The 18,130-nt window shown below is 46.4% G+C and overlaps 4 protein-coding genes across 4 annotated transcripts; 1 reads left to right on the top strand and 3 right to left on the bottom strand.

The window, feature by feature from the left end:
• The first annotated feature begins 3,065 nt into the window (after nucleotides 1-3,065).
• Nucleotides 3,066-3,775, top strand: LOC117579422. The gene has a single exon (XM_034265302.1). The coding sequence runs from the start codon at nucleotides 3,128-3,130 to the stop codon at nucleotides 3,722-3,724; it is 597 nt and encodes a 198-aa protein (XP_034121193.1). The 5' UTR covers nucleotides 3,066-3,127; the 3' UTR covers nucleotides 3,725-3,775.
• Nucleotides 3,776-4,528: 753 nt separating this feature from the next.
• On the bottom strand, nucleotides 4,529-5,261 carry LOC117579379. The gene has a single exon (XM_034265252.1). It carries the CDS (start codon nucleotides 5,183-5,185, stop codon nucleotides 4,553-4,555), a length of 633 nt encoding a protein of 210 aa, XP_034121143.1. The 5' UTR covers nucleotides 5,186-5,261; the 3' UTR covers nucleotides 4,529-4,552.
• Nucleotides 5,262-5,542: 281 nt separating this feature from the next.
• On the bottom strand, nucleotides 5,543-6,217 carry LOC117579535. The gene has a single exon (XM_034265456.1). The coding sequence runs from the start codon at nucleotides 6,169-6,171 to the stop codon at nucleotides 5,590-5,592; it is 582 nt and encodes a 193-aa protein (XP_034121347.1). The 5' UTR covers nucleotides 6,172-6,217; the 3' UTR covers nucleotides 5,543-5,589.
• A 934-nt stretch (nucleotides 6,218-7,151) lies between these two features.
• On the bottom strand, nucleotides 7,152-7,700 carry LOC117580441. The gene has a single exon (XM_034266997.1). The coding sequence runs from the start codon at nucleotides 7,698-7,700 to the stop codon at nucleotides 7,152-7,154; it is 549 nt and encodes a 182-aa protein (XP_034122888.1).
• Nucleotides 7,701-18,130: the final 10,430 nt, after the last annotated feature.

Here is an 18,130-nt window from a genome sequence, read left to right as displayed (position 1 = left end):
CAAATGCCACATTCTGCAGTGGCAGTGGTAGTGGCAGTAGCGCTCTCTTCCCGTACCCGCGCTTATTTTATTTGCAATTTTTAACAACTTGAAAGTTGTGCAGGAAAGCGGCAGGCAGGCAGCCAGCGAGGCATGGGAGCATCCTGGCGATGGACTCGAGGACCACAAATTCCAGCACGAGTTGCCGCTGCCAGGAGGTTGTGTGCCAGCATCGTGAGTCACGCTCGCATCGCTGTGCCGCACTTGGTGCAGGAGGAAGTCGGTGCTGCCTGCCAACTGTTGGCTGCTGTTGCAACATACACCCACGCACACATACAATTTTGATTTATTATTTTGATTCCTGTTACTTTACTACCTGCCAGGATGCAGAAGGATCCAGGGACCTGGCCCCAGACTCCAGCCTGCAACTCGTCGTCGTCGATGTTTTTCTTTATTTTTATTCACACGGTTTTCTGGTTTTATTGCTCCAATTACTTCATGTACTACTATTCGCCTTCGTTCTCTGAGACAGACACAGGCACAGAGCCCCCTCCCCTCACCCACCATCGGTCATTGTATGTGGCACTCGAGTAGACTTAATACTTCTCTTCCTGTTTTTTTATTCTCTCGACTGTTTTCATTTATCGCATTTGGTGCGCAGACTTTCCGCTGATTTCTCCCCGCCATATATTGGCTGATCGAGTGGAGGAGGCTTAATTTTTTTTATTTTTTACTTTATGGATCAATAATCCTGCCACTCGCCCATTCAAAGGGTTCATATATCCTGGCCGCAATCCTTGAACGTCCCGCCAGGCATGCAACTATTGCAAACAACTTGGCGGCGGCTCCCAGCACTACCTCCAGCCTCTGGGCCCACAACTTGATACCAATTAAGCACTCACAATCACATGCTGCCAAGCAGGCAAGCACGAGCCCTTGCACCCACCCAGAGATATTTTATGCAGAGTTTTTTCCATCCATGGTGCTCCCCTCTCGACACCTGTTTCCAGGATGCGGAATGCGGAATGCAAAACGCTTAACTGCACATAAAATATACAAACTAACTTAGTTCGCTCATATCGCTGGGCATAACTCATGAGTGCAGTGCCATGGTAAGCCATGTGCCATGTGCCCCACCTTCATACCGCATACCCCATGCGGCACTTGGCACTTGAAGGAGAGCTGACTGCACAAAAACAAAACGAGTGACAATAAAAAGAGGAGCACAACAGCAGCACAAACCAATGCCTAACGAGCAGTACAGCTCTGGAGGTTCTTCGGCAGGCAGCGCTGGCAACTACTCTTTCTCTTCCAGGCAGGGCATTCAAATGGAGACAGCAGATCTCTCTAGAGAGCAGATCTCGGTATGAATTGGTTTCGATGAAGGACTGATCTATGTAGCTACTCCGAGGGAGCACATTATTAGAGCATCAAGGCATTAGCATATCAAAGATATCTGTTTCCGTGCCACACTCTGGGTCGCAGTCGCACCACTCTTCATTCTCCATTCCGCTAATGGCAACTGCTGAGTGGATGCAACAAAGCGTGTGCGCTCACCGGGGAATATGGTAAGTGCGAAGCAGGGGAGGGACGGTGCGGGTGCTTGCAGCTGTGGTGGGTTATGTATAAATTCATAAAGCGAGCCACACGACAGCAGAAACGGCAACGGGAACGGGAACAGCAACGGCAACAGCGACTGCGGCAACATGTTGTAATTGCGTATTTTATAGATACTCGTATGCGCGGACCTTTCAAGAGTAAGGGCAGCACTCGCGGGGCAGTGGCAAGTGGTGGCAAAGGGGGCGTAGGGGGGAAAGTTGTTGTATCTGCCATTCGGTCTGTTTGCTTTTGTTTGGTGCGGAAATGGCAGCCGGTGTGCAGCGAAATATTGCAGCAGCAGCAACGGCAACGGCAACGGCAATAGCAACAGCAAAAACGACATCACGCATACGCCATGTTGCGCCATTTGGAGTTGTTGGCGTATACGTAATTTTTATTTTACAAGTAAAAGCGAACAAAAAACTAAAAATAAAAGAGTGAAAAAGAAAAACATTCAGTGCTGAAAAATGCATTCAGAGCCACAGCAATAACAAAAATGGCACACAGAAGAGAGCACAGAGAAATTTTAATTGCTCAAAAAGCGTCGACAAGGGACACGCGACAGCATTGAGAGAGGCAGAGAGGCAGAGAGGGAGGGAGGAAGGTAGAGGGAGAGCAGTGCAGGGCAAACTAAATGTACGTCCGTTATGTGGAGCGTTCCTTTTATGAATTTTAATTCAATCAAAGTTTAATCAAATTAAAGCAAAAAAAAATGCTCGCTTTGAGTTTTTCATTTCGCCGTTGAAACGAATCAAATCTGTTTGCTTTGACTTTGATTTTGTTTTTAAGTTATACATCAAAGATATATAGATAGACGCAAATAAAAGTGTGGAATATGCAGATGTGGTTCTTAGATATTCCATGTTTCCACTCTGCTTAAGTTTATATCGAGTTTAGATTTAGTATGGCTGGATTTTAAATGCACGACTGATGGCTCTTTCAAGCAGACTAAAAGACATTTTCAAGTTTACTTTCCATTCCTCAATGCGGCTCTTTTGGGGCTACTGCTGCCCTCCTTTATGGCCCATACAGAGCGTCCTTGCTGGCACATTTAACATACACACTTGTACCCATTTCCGCGAGTATATTTTATTTCCAGCAGCGCATTTGTGTGCTCTGAAAAGTGAAAGCAGCTTCAACCATATAAAAACACGCTGCCACAAAAAGTCACACGCAAATGCGCACTTTGCTTTGCTTTGTGTGTGTTTGTCGTGTCCCTTCTGGGTACCTTTCTGGCCCGAGCATTATCAACCATGCGTGAAAATCAGGACATGAACGTGAGAGGAGGGGAAGGGGGGCTTTGCTCGCGCTTAGCCTTCGCCAAACTAATGATGATAAGCCCGACCTGTATTCAGGTATCCTTTATGGCCTTCATATAATGATAGCCATCATCATAGGAGAGCCCAATGTGCAGCGGCATTTGAGTGTGAATGTTTTGATAAGCATTCAGAATTTGCTGTCAATTGAATTCTATTCAGAAAGCCAGTCGAACGTAGATGCTTTGTATATATTTTCAAATTTACGAGAAAGTATTGTTAGATTTTTAAGAATGCTGCTATCGGGTTTTTTTGTAATAATCCTCGTGATCCTCCGCACCTCGGTGGCCCTTGAGGTTATTCCCCACGACAGCAGCTGCCTCCCATTTCAGAACACTCCAATGAAGCAGCTCTGCAAGGGGACCTACACCACCGATCTGTTCCTGCGCTACCAGGACAGACTGGCTGCCATAAATGGCCAATACAAGATATTTTACCACAACCAGGGAGCTGCCTACTTCCTGTTGGTTTCCTTCAACGAATCCCCTCTGCAGTGGTGCAATAGCACCATTTTAATAGACGACAGTCTGGACTTCTACTGCGGCGGAAGCCGCAGCCCCCTACTGCTGCCCGGCTCGATGATCTACTGCCAAATCTACCAGATGAGCTACATAGACGATCTGGTGCACGAGTGCACCAACCCGAAAATCAGCAACTTCCCCACTTCGGACGGATCGACAGCTGTTCACTATGGTGCCATCTCCCGCTGGAGCACACAGGATGAGCTAGAGTTCGGACTGGGCCTGCATTCGGCGGCAGAGGGCCATCCCGGACCGTACCGCTTCCTTGCGGTGCTAATCTGCCTGACACTGGCTCTACTCTCGAAATGACTTGTCATTTGTCATACACAAATAAAGTTCGAAATTTAAGTTGCTTCAAAATGCCTTTCTGTTCCATGTTCTTACTCTTTCATATAGTGAAGCAGAGAGGTGACCGGAAGCGTGACCTACTCACGGGCAGAACGATGCCAGTGGAAGCATCCTGTCGGCCTTCAGAGCATCACTCCCTGCCGCCACTTTCATATGGCAGAAAAAACCAAGAGCTGTGCCGCCACCTATTAAAACTGCTGCCCAAGTAAAGACCACTTAACCCAGTTCATATCTGCATCACTGTATAACTTGTCGATAACTTCTGGTAAGCTCTTTAATATTGCTCACTTAAAGCCTTTTTCCTGTCCGTAATTTTGGGCTTCTGGCCAGCACTTGACAGCAGTCAATATTCGACGTTCGACGTTGAATGTTGGGGGATGACCACAGGCCAATATGGCGGCTGGGCGCAGTCCATTTGAGAACATAAATTACGCCAGCGCCAATGACAATGATGACAATGAAATGCGACGCCTTCTCTAATGCCATCCTCCCACTATGCGTGTGTCTGGCAGTAGATTTAGATGTGTGTGTGTGTGTTGGTGTTCAGAACTGCACTTGTCCGCCATTGTTGGGCATGTCTAATGTTTCGGGCCAAACTACAATGAACTTGGGCAAACTGTTTGTTGGAGAGTCAACGCCAACGTTTTGTTTATCCAAACATAATAAGCAGCGTCAGGGATAATGTCTGCAATCTGCTGTGGGTCTGCAGTCCCGCAAACTGTTCGTCCCGCAGAGAGGGTGGCAGCGCAAAGCATGAAGAGAGGATCGTGTCTATTCTATTTTATTCATCTAAAAGTACCAAAATGTAGTGGTCCAGCAGCAATACAACGCCGAAAGAAGCACAAGGAAAACAGAGGCCCTCAGATCCGGCACCGAATCGATGATCTTGATAATATTGTGCTTCATATATACCATGGCCACGGAAATGGTGTTCGTATTGGATGGATACTCAGCGTTCATGCACCTCCCGTAGAGCATCTCGGCGTAGTCGAAGGGGAATTCGAGACAGTGGACCTCCGCTGCACCCGTCAGGGGCACAAAGTAGTTCTGGCCGTCGCAGTAGAACTTGCCTTTGTCCATCACGAGGGTGAAGCAGCTGGATATGGGCGAGTCGTAGAAGGCGACCAGCAAAAAGACGGGATCAATGATGTCGGAACGCTGCCAGATGGTGTAGGGCGTGTCCATGGTGGGGATGCGGTCCTTGTACATCAGATGCATTTCTCGATCGTATCTGCCCTGGCACAGATACTGCAGGACGAATCCGTCGAAGAAGGTGCAGTTCTCGTAGTCCGCTCGGACGGGTGGTATTGGCCGGCCGACCAGCAGCACCAGCAGCAGCTGCAGCACCAGCAGAAGGTGCAACCTCGAGCAATCTATCCACTTTAAAAACAATCTTTGTGCGCATTGTGAGCGCACTGGCATTGCCTATTGGAAAAATGATGCGATGATCATTTTCAGAGAATTTTTTCTGTCACTAGAAACACGAAAAGCAAAGTAAGTGAGTCCGAACTCCAGGCCCACTACACACGACCAGCAGACCCTGAGAACGAGGTCCGCATATAGTCCAGATTACTCACAGCATAGCGAATGGTTTCAGCTTCAGTTTTTTGCTAGCAGGATAGCTGGAAGGAAACGTTCACTGGCCCGCGTTTGACTGCCTAAAACAGCAGCACCAGACGATGTCCCATGAAATCTCTGTGGAGTACTGGCACTGGCATGGCACAAATGATCTGAGCACCAAATTGACTGAAAAATCGCTGCACACAATCTTTCGGTAGGTAGTTAGATTATGTCTTTAATCGTAAAAGGGAGTGGAGGTCTTTAACCTAGAGTGAATCCAAAAGCTGGAGCATGGCCAGCAGCACGAACATCAGTTCTTGGGGGCGATTCCTTGCTGTGGACAATCGCGAGCGCGTTTTATATCTGTCGTGGGCGTAGTGGATGACTGGGTACTCGGTAATCTCATTTGGATTATAGGCTTTTCCCATGCAACTGTTTTTCAGATCGCTCAAGTAACGGAGTCCGATCTTGAAGCAGTGCACAGTCCCGTAGGGGAAAATCAGCGCCACCGTCTTCCCGTTCTTGTTCGTCGCTATAAATGTTCCCTGCCGCGACATCTTGATTCTGCTATAGCTCCACATGTCCGACTTGTAAAACGATACCAGGAACACTGTACGGTCAGTCCAAATGGTGAAGGGGGTGCCGTGGGGCGCCCGAAAGTCCCGCCACCGCAGAAATGTGTCAGTTTTCACCGTGCCACTGCAAAAAATCTCCAGGTCGGCGTGTTTTGCGTAGTGGCAGTTGCCAGTGTTGCGTGCGTTCGGCGGGGGCTGGGCCGCACCTTGAGCAGGGGACAATCTTAACAGCACAAACAGCAGTACCACGGGCTGCAACAACTGGAGCAGCATCCCGCAGATACTGAATTTAAGAAGGATTCGAGTAAACAAAACAGTTTAAAAGTACAACTCTATCTGACAGGAACATCAAGGGCTGCCCCTTTCGATCAGCAGCGGATCAGAGTAGCAGGAAAAGGTACGGGGGATGGGCCTTAGGCAAAGTTTTCGTTTTCATCAACACTCATACAAATGCACAAATCAATATTCAACAAATAAACCAAACTAGTGAATGAGTTTTTCCATTCGCCCCGACCAGGGGCAACTTTTGGAGCAAGTTTTTGGAAAAACTTTTGCCAGCCAGAGACGACGACGGAAAACTTGTTTCAAATTAATCAAAGTAATTAAAAATTCTTGCAAGGTTTTCCAATGAATTTCGTTTTCCAAGCACATACGCACAAAGCCGGATGGAGAGTGGAGAATAAGAAAGAGGGAGGAGCGGAGCATTTCAAGCATTTAATCTCTTTCAAATGTAACGTCGTAACGTATACGCCGTGTTAAGCGCTGCCAGACCGCAGCCAGGACCTCTCGACTTTGATTACTTTCACGTCCCAATGGACGTGCGAAGACAAATGGAATAAGCCGGGGCTAATGAATAAAACTGATAGACCGCAAAGTTTCATTCCGTTTCATTCGTTTACTCATCAATTTGAAATTTGTAATCAATCTGAATCGCTTACAGCAACACTATAGTTAGACCACATTCGAATGGGAATGATCAGCGGCAGGACCAGGATCCTACAGGCCTCCTACACTATATGGATGTTACACGCGGTGAAACATTCCCTGATATGGCTCCGTTTTAGCTGGCATGCTCCTTGGCTTCTGCAGCAGCAGTTGGTGCTTCGTGTGGCCATAACATCCCTCTATTTGAATTAGCGGAATAACATAGAAACACAAACGTTGCACAAACGTAGTCGTAATTTTGATTGTCCAAAAAACTGCTCAACCATGGTGAAGAGATGGGTGATTGAAGCTTCAACGTTAAAGACTTATCAATGGACAATACCAATGATGGCCCACACTCGGATGAGAAGGATTGTTAGCAGGAGCGGCGGCAGCCAATCTCCGCGGAAACGGAACGCTGAGTCCGAATCTTCCCTTTTTGGACCCTCCCTGGCGTAGTGGAGGACTGGCCTGGTGCAAATTGTTCCATGGACGAACTTCTTTCGCTTGCAATGGGCCAATAGGTGGCTATTATAGACGTTGTAATCTGCCAGGCAGTGCAGATCAGAGTGCTTCAAATCGACATCGATTTTGTACTTAATGATCTCGATGTATTTGCGGTTCAGCATTGGTGAAGTATGAAAGGAGGCGAGGATCATGTCCGTCTCATTCGGCACGACCCAAAGGCTATAGGGAGTGCCCGAGGGTGCTCTTATATCCCCATAAAGACCTGCAATTCTCTTCGAGACGGTCGCCTTGCAGATGCGCATCAGACGAATTTTTTCGATGTAGGAGCACTCGCCATCGTTATAGTTCGAGGTCCTAATGCCATGATTTGCCTCAACGAGGAGTAGTAGCAGCAGAATTTTTAAAATCATCTGGAATTTTTTAATTTTTTTGAATAGTGTCAATGAAGTTATCTGAATGACTGCTCGGTCATGGGAGAGTACCTAATCCAAGCCCCCTCCCCTACAGGGGTTCTCTGCTGTTTCAATCAATGTCAAGTCCATCTCAGCTCAGGCCTCAACTGTAGCAAGTACGTGCTACAAGTGAGCGCCTCAATCGACGCTCAAAGTCGGGCGAAAGTTGAAAAGAAAATTCCACGTTAAATTGATTTACATACTTGTAGACGAAGGAGCAGGAGACAAGGAGGGACCTCGGCACATCGCAGTGCAGCAATAAAGCACAAGGAGGCGGAGAAAATAAAATAAAAGATGAAGGACGTATGCGAACGAATTTACTTTCAATTTCGCTTCAATGACAATTCCTTTGATTTAACTCCTTTTTATGAGATTTCCAAGGCCCGAGCAGGTCCCGGCTCTGGCTCTGACTCTGACTCTGGACTTACGGGGCTGATGCTGACTGGTGGGCTTGGCCCTTGGTCCTTCAGTTTTCTCTGCTTTTATTATGTTACAATAATAAATTGTATTAAGTGTATTTGCGCAGTGAAGCGGTCCGAGAGGCAGTACATGGCTTGAGGAGTGACAGGATGCAGGACGCAGGTGTATTGACTGGAATATTTGTGTATGGAAAAAAGCCAGGGAAAGCCAAAGAAAAGAACCGAATTAAGTCAACGGAATGCCAAACCAGGCGTTGAATGAAACGAAACCCCTTCTGGCGCACGTTCAAAGCCAAAATTACAATTCCATCTCGCAGGTCCTCTTCCTTCTCCCCTTTTTCTGTGTATAGTTCAATGCCAGCAATGCTCAATTTTGCCGACGGCAACGCCCACATCCCCACACACACGCGCACACACACACACAAACACACACACACACACACACACACACACACGCAAACACCATTATCAATCGAAGGGGCCTTTGTGCTGACTTCATTGTAATCTTAATATATGTCACATGACTGACAGCTGACGATTGCTCGAGGCACGGCATTCTCTCTCTCTCTCTCTCTCTCTCTATCTCTCTCTCTCTCTCTCTCTCTCTCTCTCTCTCTCTCTCTGTCAGTGAAGGCAGGTGGTGACGGCTCTGCCTGATCCTGACACATTGCCAATGCACTGAATATCGCAGACAATCGCAGATTGCAAATGATGTACCCGCTGACGGAGCATTGTCAGAGCTGAAGAGCAGCAGCTGCTCACCATACGCGTGTAGCAGCTCCTTTCTCCATCCCTCCGCCAATCAAGCCAATCAAGACGTGTTCCAAAGTTAAGCGCAAATACAAGCAGGGACAAAAAACGCCAATTACTAGCAGAATCAATTAGACAAAAAGCAACGAACGGAACAAATTGGACCATGCACGAGTGCCAGGGTATGGGGATCGACAAATAAAACTTATATAGAACAAAGGACACGTCCCATAAACGAAAGAAATGACTTCAGGTACGGGTAGAAACACCTGTACAGGGACAAGGAAAGGGAGGGTGAACACGTTGAACAAATATGAAAAGATGACTCAAAACAACCAGCACCGACCAGACCTGCAGATGACGAGCGACTGCGGAGTGGAGCGAATCAGAATCAGGACTCTGACTCCGGACTACAGACAAACTAAAGCCAAGCCCCGAAGAACCGAAGATGGAAGACAAGTGCTTTAGGAAATAATTCCATTAGCAAAATAAATAAACAAAGGCGAAATGAATGATTGAGTAGAGCCGAGAGAATTAAATGGAGACTTCAAGTCCTTCAGTTTCCCAGCCTTGGAGGCGGAGGTCCTTCTCCGGTGTGTGCCCTCCGTCAGGGCCAGCGGTGTAGCAGAGCCGTTGGTGCCCGACAAAGGTTAGCGGGGCTACAGATGAAGGCGTCGCGTGCATAAACCAAATGCAAACACATACACAAGCTCTGAGGTCTCAGAAGATGTCACTCGACTGCGGCTGTAGGGCACACGAGGCGAACGGACTGGCCGAATACATATTACATGAGCCCACACCCGTCGCGATGGCGCGTACACATATTGACCCATTTCGATGGCACCCGACAGACAATCCAGACCGCACTCCCACACCCACACCCACACCCGTCGCACAGCCAGAGATGGTCATGGAGATGGAGGACAGGTGTACAGAGAAGCCTAGACCTCAGCATGAGCATCTGAGTATATTCGGTTAATAAAGTCAAATGCCACCAAAATCAAAAGGAAAATGCCACTTACGACTAATGGCATCAGGGCATCAGGGTGTGGTCTTGCTGCTGGTCCTCCTCCTGGACTCCTGCCAGCAGCAACCACAGCATCAACAAGAGCCTCGGGCCCGACCCCACTAAACCTCAGGCAGCACTCAAGCAACGTCAACGTGGGCGTACTATAGTTTGGGAAAATTGGTGGATTTTTAATTGTATTAACATGCCTCAGTCAGGGACAGATCTACGACCATTTCAGGGGCAGCACGATGCAGAGCCCAGGCTTCAGTCTGTGTCGTGTGTGTGGCACTTAAGTACGTACCCCCAAATATTTGATATTGCCTTATTTGATATTGCTCTCAGTTTGAGTGCCGTTCAATGTTGTTCGGCGGCATGCAAATACTCATAGTTCAGGCACATCTGAATGCGGGCTTTTCCGCATAAATAATGTCTACAAATGGACTCTCGAGAGAGTTCGATTCTGGTTAGTGGAGCTCTTAGGTTTATAACTAACTTAAAGCTTAATCTGTTCAAGCTCTTCAATCACTGAAAGGAACAGCCAGTCGCTGGAGTTGAGAAAACATTGAAGCTAAGTAATGAACTTTTTGAATACAGTTTTCATTTGGTTGGGAGCTCCCTGTGCTGACCCTCAACCAGATATGAGTAAGTCCCTATAATTTTACCTGCAACAAGGCAATATTAATGTCCGATGGAGAAGTATGCATGGCATTAGGATTGGCTGGTAATCGGGATCTTCTGCTGATTGCATTTATCCAGATTTTCAACTAATAAAGAATGGTCACTAGGAATCAAGAATATTCTGATAGAATATAATTCATCTGGGGACCTCATCACGGGGACATATTGAGAGACTCAAATTGATATATTGCTTCCTCCGTGAAATCTGCTTATAATTTAGTTTGTCCTTCCAATGAGACGTCACGAAGCCAGGCGCACCTTCCACCTTCCATGTGCCACTGCCACTTCCACAACAATAGAGGCAAAGCCAAGCCGGGACCGTTATAGACGCCGGAAAATTATTCCCTGTCAGGACACACGCTTCGCCAGGCATCGTATGTGCGTGTGTTCGAGTAAAGGATTCAGGAGGACAGCAGAGGATTGCGTGTCTGCCAAGTCGTCGACCGAAAATCAAAAGAAAATTGATATTGGGAAATTGCACGAAATGAGTAAATGAAGCCCTTGGCAAGAGGCAAGTGAGGCAACATCAGTGCGAGGGCCCGCCTAATGGACGTGCAGGGCCCGTCGTCTGATTGCCACCTCGAGAAAAATATGTATTAAAAATTCCACGAAAACTAATCAATGTCAAATGTCCTTTGATTGTACTCCGTCGACGTCGACGGCATAGATAGATAAGAACCAGGAGCCGCCAAAAACCGACTCGAACGGAGGAAGGATTTAAAAGCAACGCCTTGACACCGTCGACTCGCGGCGGTAAACGAACGCGTGGTAAGCAGAAATTAGAAAATAATTTGCTTTTGTCGCTGGTAATTTATTGGATGCCATAAATTGGCCGGGGCTTGCCCTAGGGGAGTGTCCGCGATGGGAAGAAATTGAAAACGTTAAGAGTTTTACGATCTCCACAAGTTATCTGTTCATTAAAGCTCTCCATTAACCCTGCTCCTACTGCCGATTCATTTGAGCTTCGATTAAGGGGGTAAGGTAAACTGTTTTAATTGCAAATTTTCCGCTCAATAAGTCAAAGTAAAGTAGGAATCTAAACAATGGATGTCTGTTTGGCTGGCTGGCTAGATGACTGTTGGTTCATAATTCCCACAATAATAAATCAACCGCATCTATCCGACAGAGCGAAAGAGAGAGACAACATCCATATGTGGATGAGCAGCTGTGGCTGGAGCTGTAGCTGGAGCTGTGAAAACCATCAAATGACAATCAGCTTGGACAAAGGGAAAGCTCTGCTAAAGAGAGGACGCTATTGGGTGAGCGACAACCAGAAGGGTTAGGGCTATGGCTTAACAGAGCTTATCCCAAATTGAAAACTCGATAATGTCGTTCCCCTTACCCACACCTTAACAATTCATTTAGTAATCGCGTTTGCCATTGTGGATGGACATTTCTTTCTCACAGTGATATTGCAGTATTAGCAAACAAAGTTCGAGTACTCGGATTGGAAATGGTTTCCTTTCCGTTGCGCATCATCATCAAATGTGCATCGTTGACATTGAGTTGAAGTCATCAACAGTTCGTTTGCTCCCTCTTCCATCTGTCAGCTGTCATATTGACATTTCTACTTAACATCCTTGCTCGCTGCTCAATTTTTAATCGGGTTTTTCGATCCGCTTACCCTCTCCCTCTCCAGCCAGGAGCCGTAGCCGTAGCCAGGAAGCGGCGGAAGCAGCAAACTCATTATTTTTATTAATATGATTTACGCTGCACTTCACTTCATTTCACTTCACTTCGCTTCGCTTCGGTGTGCAATTTGTGCATTTTGTAATTTTAATTTTCATATTTAAGAGCAGATCCAGAACGATGATCCGATGATGCGACGGTACGTATCAGAGTATATGGCTCTGACAGGGCGCGCCAGTGTCAATACATCTCATTGTTCTCTCCAATGAACAGCATTTATTTGCAATTATTTGTTTTAAGCATTAACAAAAGGACTTCGGATGGCTCACGGACTGCTCTAGAGTAAATTATATACTTTAAGACCTCAAGGGAGAGCGCTGAGCTGCTCAAATGAGCAGCAGCCTAGACAGACAGTCAGATAGGCCAGAAAATGGGGGCTCTACCCTGACTGCGTCGGCATCGTATCACAGTTGAACGGACTCCGGTCGGATATCGCATTGCGATGGGAATGCGTTTTTAATTGCTGTCAGAAAGGTTCGCACCCCACCGCACCGCACCGCCAACTGCATGTTGAATTATGTCAAACAAGTTGTCAACCGGACGCAAAGAGAGCGACCCCAACCGGATGGAGAGAAAGTGAGTGGGGTGGCGCTGATACTCACTCGTTGACACACTTTGCGGATTTCACTTAAACCACTTTTCATTCCCCCCACCAGCAGTCATATAGCAGTATAATGGTGTGGGGATCTTAGGGAACGGACTTCCAGATCGCCGAGTGCTTTAGGAGTATCTGTACATGTATTGTGGAACACTTTCTGCTTAGGTAAATGTGAAATAATCGTAGCTGCTCGGCAAAGTGAAAGAGTCACCTGTCGGCCATCTTCAGACACAACACTTTCCGTCTCTTTGCTGTCTGCTGTCTGCTGCCTGGCAAGGTAGAGGAAGCTGTTGACCAGAGCTGACAGCTCCTCGGCACCTGCTGAGAACTGTAGCCAAATGCCGACTGTGGATTGTAGTCTGCTAACTGCTAACTGGTTACTGGTTACTGCTAACTGAATACCTGACAGGCATTTAGGCAATGGAAAACTGCTAACTGAGTTGTCAGGAGCATTTCTCGAGTCGTCTCCGACTTTATGGCATAATAGTTTAAAGGGGAAATCACTTTAGCCAACACTTTTGGGGCCAGGAATGATGCATAATTTATGTAAACTCTCACTGCAATGAATAATAATTTGATGCAAGGGCTTCCCAATTCCCCGGCCGGTACTCCCAGGGCTCTAATCCGTTCGGCAAGACTCCGGCTTATTGAGCCACAATCGAAGAGCGACAGCAGAAATTGAATAAAAATTGAGATACAAGGCAAGTCGAGGCGAGGCGAGTCAAAGAAGCAAAAATATGGCCAGCAAAGGTTAGAGTCGCCGTCTGGTCTGTTCGGGATGGCCCGGAGAGGGACAGGGGATTGGGACATAAGACAGCGGACAAGGACAAGGAAACATGGCAGCAAAAGTTTCCTGCAGTTTTCTTAGCCATGTCATTGGCCTGTCTGTAAATCTTGCCGATGTGGTTTCCAGTCAACGTAGAAAATTGACTTGATAAAAAGTTTACTATTTTCTCCCCATTCTGTTTTTGCTTTAGCTTTCAGGGTTTCGCTTGCCCCTGCCCAACAGGGCGATCCTCCTATGGCTCTGTCAGTTGTCTGACGCTCTTTTATGTCTCATCTATACGCTTTATGAATTATAATAAAATTTCCCGAGTCTGCGAGTCGATCCCGGAGAGGCCTACTCAAAGTAGATATTGAAGCCATGCAGGTGGTCGAAGCTGAAATTAAGGATTCACTCCCTAGTCTGACTCCTCTTGCGCTTAACCTGCGTAAATATTAATTATCCAGATGGTCTTACCGGCCGGTCCTTAACTACTCGTATCCATTCACATTGCACAGCCACAGCCAAAAGCATCATAAAGCGAAAAAAAGGAAAATCTCAATTGCATGTAAAACAAGAAACGGATGTCTAGCTTCCGTCAGTCGAAATACAGTGATACCCTAACAGGGAGGAACAGTGTAATAAAGCTGAAACAATTATAGAGTGGTTCCCCACTCACTGACTGAGTGAGGCGCTCGAAGCGTCTCACAAACGTCCCTACTCCTTTTAATCTGAAAATATGGATGAGAATATCTCCATAAGTCTCCAAAATTTTAACCCTTCTATAGAACTACCTGGAATAAAGATTTTACAAGCTCCACAGACGTTCGCTTTATGTGTTCTGCTTCTCATGTTTACTGTTCACTTTGATGGTGTATAAATCGTATAAAAAAGAAACACAAGATTCGCCTGTCTGAAACGTATAATAATATTTAAAATGAATTTTTTTTACCGATTTATGGCATTTAATGTGCCCTTTGTAGCGAGGACATTCGAAAAAGCCCCTTGCCACGACCATCCTTCGCTTCCTTCCCGGATCTCCGATTTTTATGTGTGATTCCTTTTATTCGATTTGGGGCTGCAGGTACAAATTGATATTTATTTCGCAAATTGGCTCAAAGCTGAGTTCAGCAGACGGCTTTAAAGCTGTTAAGAAATTGCCTGCTCTCCAAATTAAATGCTGGCAAGCCCTGCACCAGGGCGTACTGCCAGTCAGAATTGTAAGATTTCGAATCTCAGTTTGTGGACTAGTTGCCGGGTGTTTTTTCAAGTCATTAACAGACAAAGCGCCTTGAGGCACACACAAAACTTGCAGCAGCATTCTTGGGCAGGCGGGCTGTTTAGCTTATTTAAATTATTTGGTGTCTTGTTGCAACAACCTCTTGACTGGACTTCCTCGTTGTGCGTGCAACAAACAGGGACACGCAGTGGGTGTGTGTCTTGGCAGCTCTTCTTAGGGTACGTGCTTGCAATGGCCAACCACGCAATGGCTGCGGCTCCTGCGCCTGCTTCTGCTGCTGCTGTCGTCGAGTCCTAGAAGTGGTCATTATGCTATCCATTTGCATTTCGAAGAGTATTTACAGGTAGAAACTTGGATTATCGGGAGTCGCTCGGTTCGGGCTGCCATATATGGCAAGTTGTCATATATATGTATCTTGAATGGCATGATGGCAGAGTCTCAGCTCAGTAACATGTATGTAGAGTATTAAGTATTCGTGTAATTATGTTTGCCTGTTATCCCAACAACAAACTATTTATCCCATTCCCCCCTTCCGTGCTTTTACACTCCTCCTCCTACTGCTTCTCCACGTCTTCACTGCTGGGCCAGCCGACAGGCTGACGTTTTGAATTGCCTGCGAGTGCCGCCTGCTGTCAGGCAGCCTCAAGGGTTCCACTTCCACAGAACTCTCGTCCCTGTGCCTTTACCTATGCTGCACTTCATTTTGCAACTTTCGAGTGTTGCATGCACCCCTCCTACACGGGTGTGTGCGGCTGTGTGGCTCTGTGTGTGTGTTGGTGTGCGTGCTTACAAAATAGTTTTGTACTTACTTCTACTTGAACTTTTCAGTTGGCTTTCTTCTTCTTTTTCTCTGCCTCTTTCTCCAACTACTCTTTCTTGTTCTGCTTTTTTTTCGTGTTGCAGCCAGAGGGGCACAAAAATGTTGCCGCAACTTTTTTGCCTGCATTGTTTTTGACTGCAACGAACGCTTTGCCTGCTGCCATGTCCTGCCACTCCTTCTGCTGTCTTCTGCCCATTCCCCATGCCCTTCTTAGTGGGCTGTCTCTACGGATTTTACTTTACGGTAGTTCTGCACTCCTGTCCCAGTCTCCTGACTCACTCGGTCTCTCTCTCTCTCTCTCTCTCTCTCTGACTCTTCTGCTAGTGAAGCCTGTAATTTATTTCTTGTTTTGATTGAAATATTGCTTTACAAGCAAAAAGACACAAACACAGATACAGCTACAGCTACAGAGCTGCAGCGACAGAGGCAGCTACACGGACACGGACACCAGCTCAGAGAAAGGATGAGAAGGTGGTTCAGGGCTGAGCAGCAGGACATGGCAAATACGCAACATAGGCTGGCTTGGGAGCAGGAGCGAGTGAGCGAGGTAGCCCGTCTGCCATACGCATACACTTCATTACACAGCCAGCCATGCACTCAGAGAAACGAATGCCAGACTGCAGGCGGATCATGAAGCTCCTCTCCTCATACAACTTCTCTCAGTGCAGTTTGGGGGAAGAACTAAAAAGTTATTCATTCTCTAAACACAAGCACTTGTCTTCTACTCCGAGCCCTGCTCTGGATCGGCATGGCATTGGCATCGTCCCTCCCTGTTTTTGTTTTCGTGAGTGTGTGCTCCGTAAACAGGCATATTTCAATCAAAATTACATATTGAATTCTCAGCAACTAACCGAAAAACTCGAAGCGAGAGCACGCACACAGCACAGCACAGAACAGCCACAGCAAACTTTCAGCCTCAAGAGCCACTCCTGTTTTTGTTTCTACCCTCGTTTCTAGGGGGTATTTGAGTTTTCTTCAGTGGCTTGCGACATATTGAAGGCAATATATTCAAGGATATTCACGGTACCTCTGCCCCTTTCCTACTGTTATTGTTGCTGCTTCAAAGTTTTGTTTTTGTTGCTAACTAAAAATTTGCAATTAACTACAGGAAATCAGTATTCACAGTTACATTTTGGTCTATTTTGTGTCGATCCCGAAGTGAGGAGGAGAGATCCCAGGTAAATGCAAAACTATTCTCGCAAAATAGTCTTACGACTTTTAGTGCCTTGTGCTTTATATCCAAAAGCTGATTCATAAGCTCACTCAACCCCCTCCCTTGCCAGCTAAATAATATCTTGCAAATAGCCTCGGAAATAAGCCGGAGTCAAAGTCAAAATCGGAGGCGCTTTCGTCTCGACAATGCAAAATTAATTCCAAGTGCTTGTCATTTTATTACGTCTTCAAATCCCAACGATTTTCAACGGCTTTTGTGTGCAAGCTGAAGATGATGATGATGATTCATTCTTGAAGCAAAATTCAAATTGAATCAACAATATTAGCAACAAAAGACCACCTCAACTCAACTCAACTTCTCCGAATAGAACCGAACTCAACAGAGAACAGAGGAATCCTCCAATCCAATCCAATCCGAACCCAGGCAGGACGAGACGAGTTGAAACCCCTTTTGCACAGCTTCATCATCATTATCATGCTCAATATCTCAGAGGCGGCTGCCATTTTATATTATAAATTGCATTATAATTCAAATTCTGCAATAAATCTCAATTTCAACACACAAAAGCCAAGAGCAGGACGGTGCTTTGATGGTGGAAGGAGGGTAATGGCAGGGAAGGGCAAAAAGTTTATAGCCCTCGTCGAACGCACCTTGAAAATGGAAAATGGAATCACCGCCCAGCCCAGCACAGCCCCGGCAAATCAATCGATTACGCGACTTAACTTTTCAATGGCCTAAGCGACAGGCGGCGAACAGAACTTAAGAAATGGAAAATGGCAGAAAGGGGGTAAAGGAAGTTGAGACTCCTTTATGTTTATGATAATAATAGCCAGCAATGGCTTGGACCATGAGGATGAGGATGGAGTGCTGTCAGGTTAGTTGCCTTTCATTTGTATGAACAGCCTCAAAGGATATTGTTAGAGGAAGTTGCTGTCGATGCTCCTGTCCATGCTCCTGTCTGCTGGCAGAAGTTTATGATTGTATTACTAATAGAGGTCTTGGCTTTGACTTTGAAATGACAACGAATGGCGCAGGAAAGTTGCCATCATTATTACCTACTTTGATTGTTAAAGAGCTTTAATTTAGCATATCAACAGAAGGAGATCAGAATCAGTGGCTGAGTGACTGACTACCCCATCTTTAATCAAATTCTCTGTGCCATAAGCTTCTCTATCCTTGGATTCCTCTTCCCTGCTGCCTTTCATTCGTATAACCATGCTCTCTCTCTAGTTGTGTACGAGTATGCTT

The sequence above is a fragment of the Drosophila guanche genome, unplaced genomic scaffold (genome assembly GCF_900245975.1).
Source record: "Drosophila guanche unplaced genomic scaffold, DGUA_6, whole genome shotgun sequence".
In the NCBI taxonomy this organism is placed as follows: Eukaryota; Metazoa; Arthropoda; class Insecta; order Diptera; family Drosophilidae; genus Drosophila; species Drosophila guanche.
This window is presented reverse-complemented; position numbering and strand designations above follow the sequence as displayed.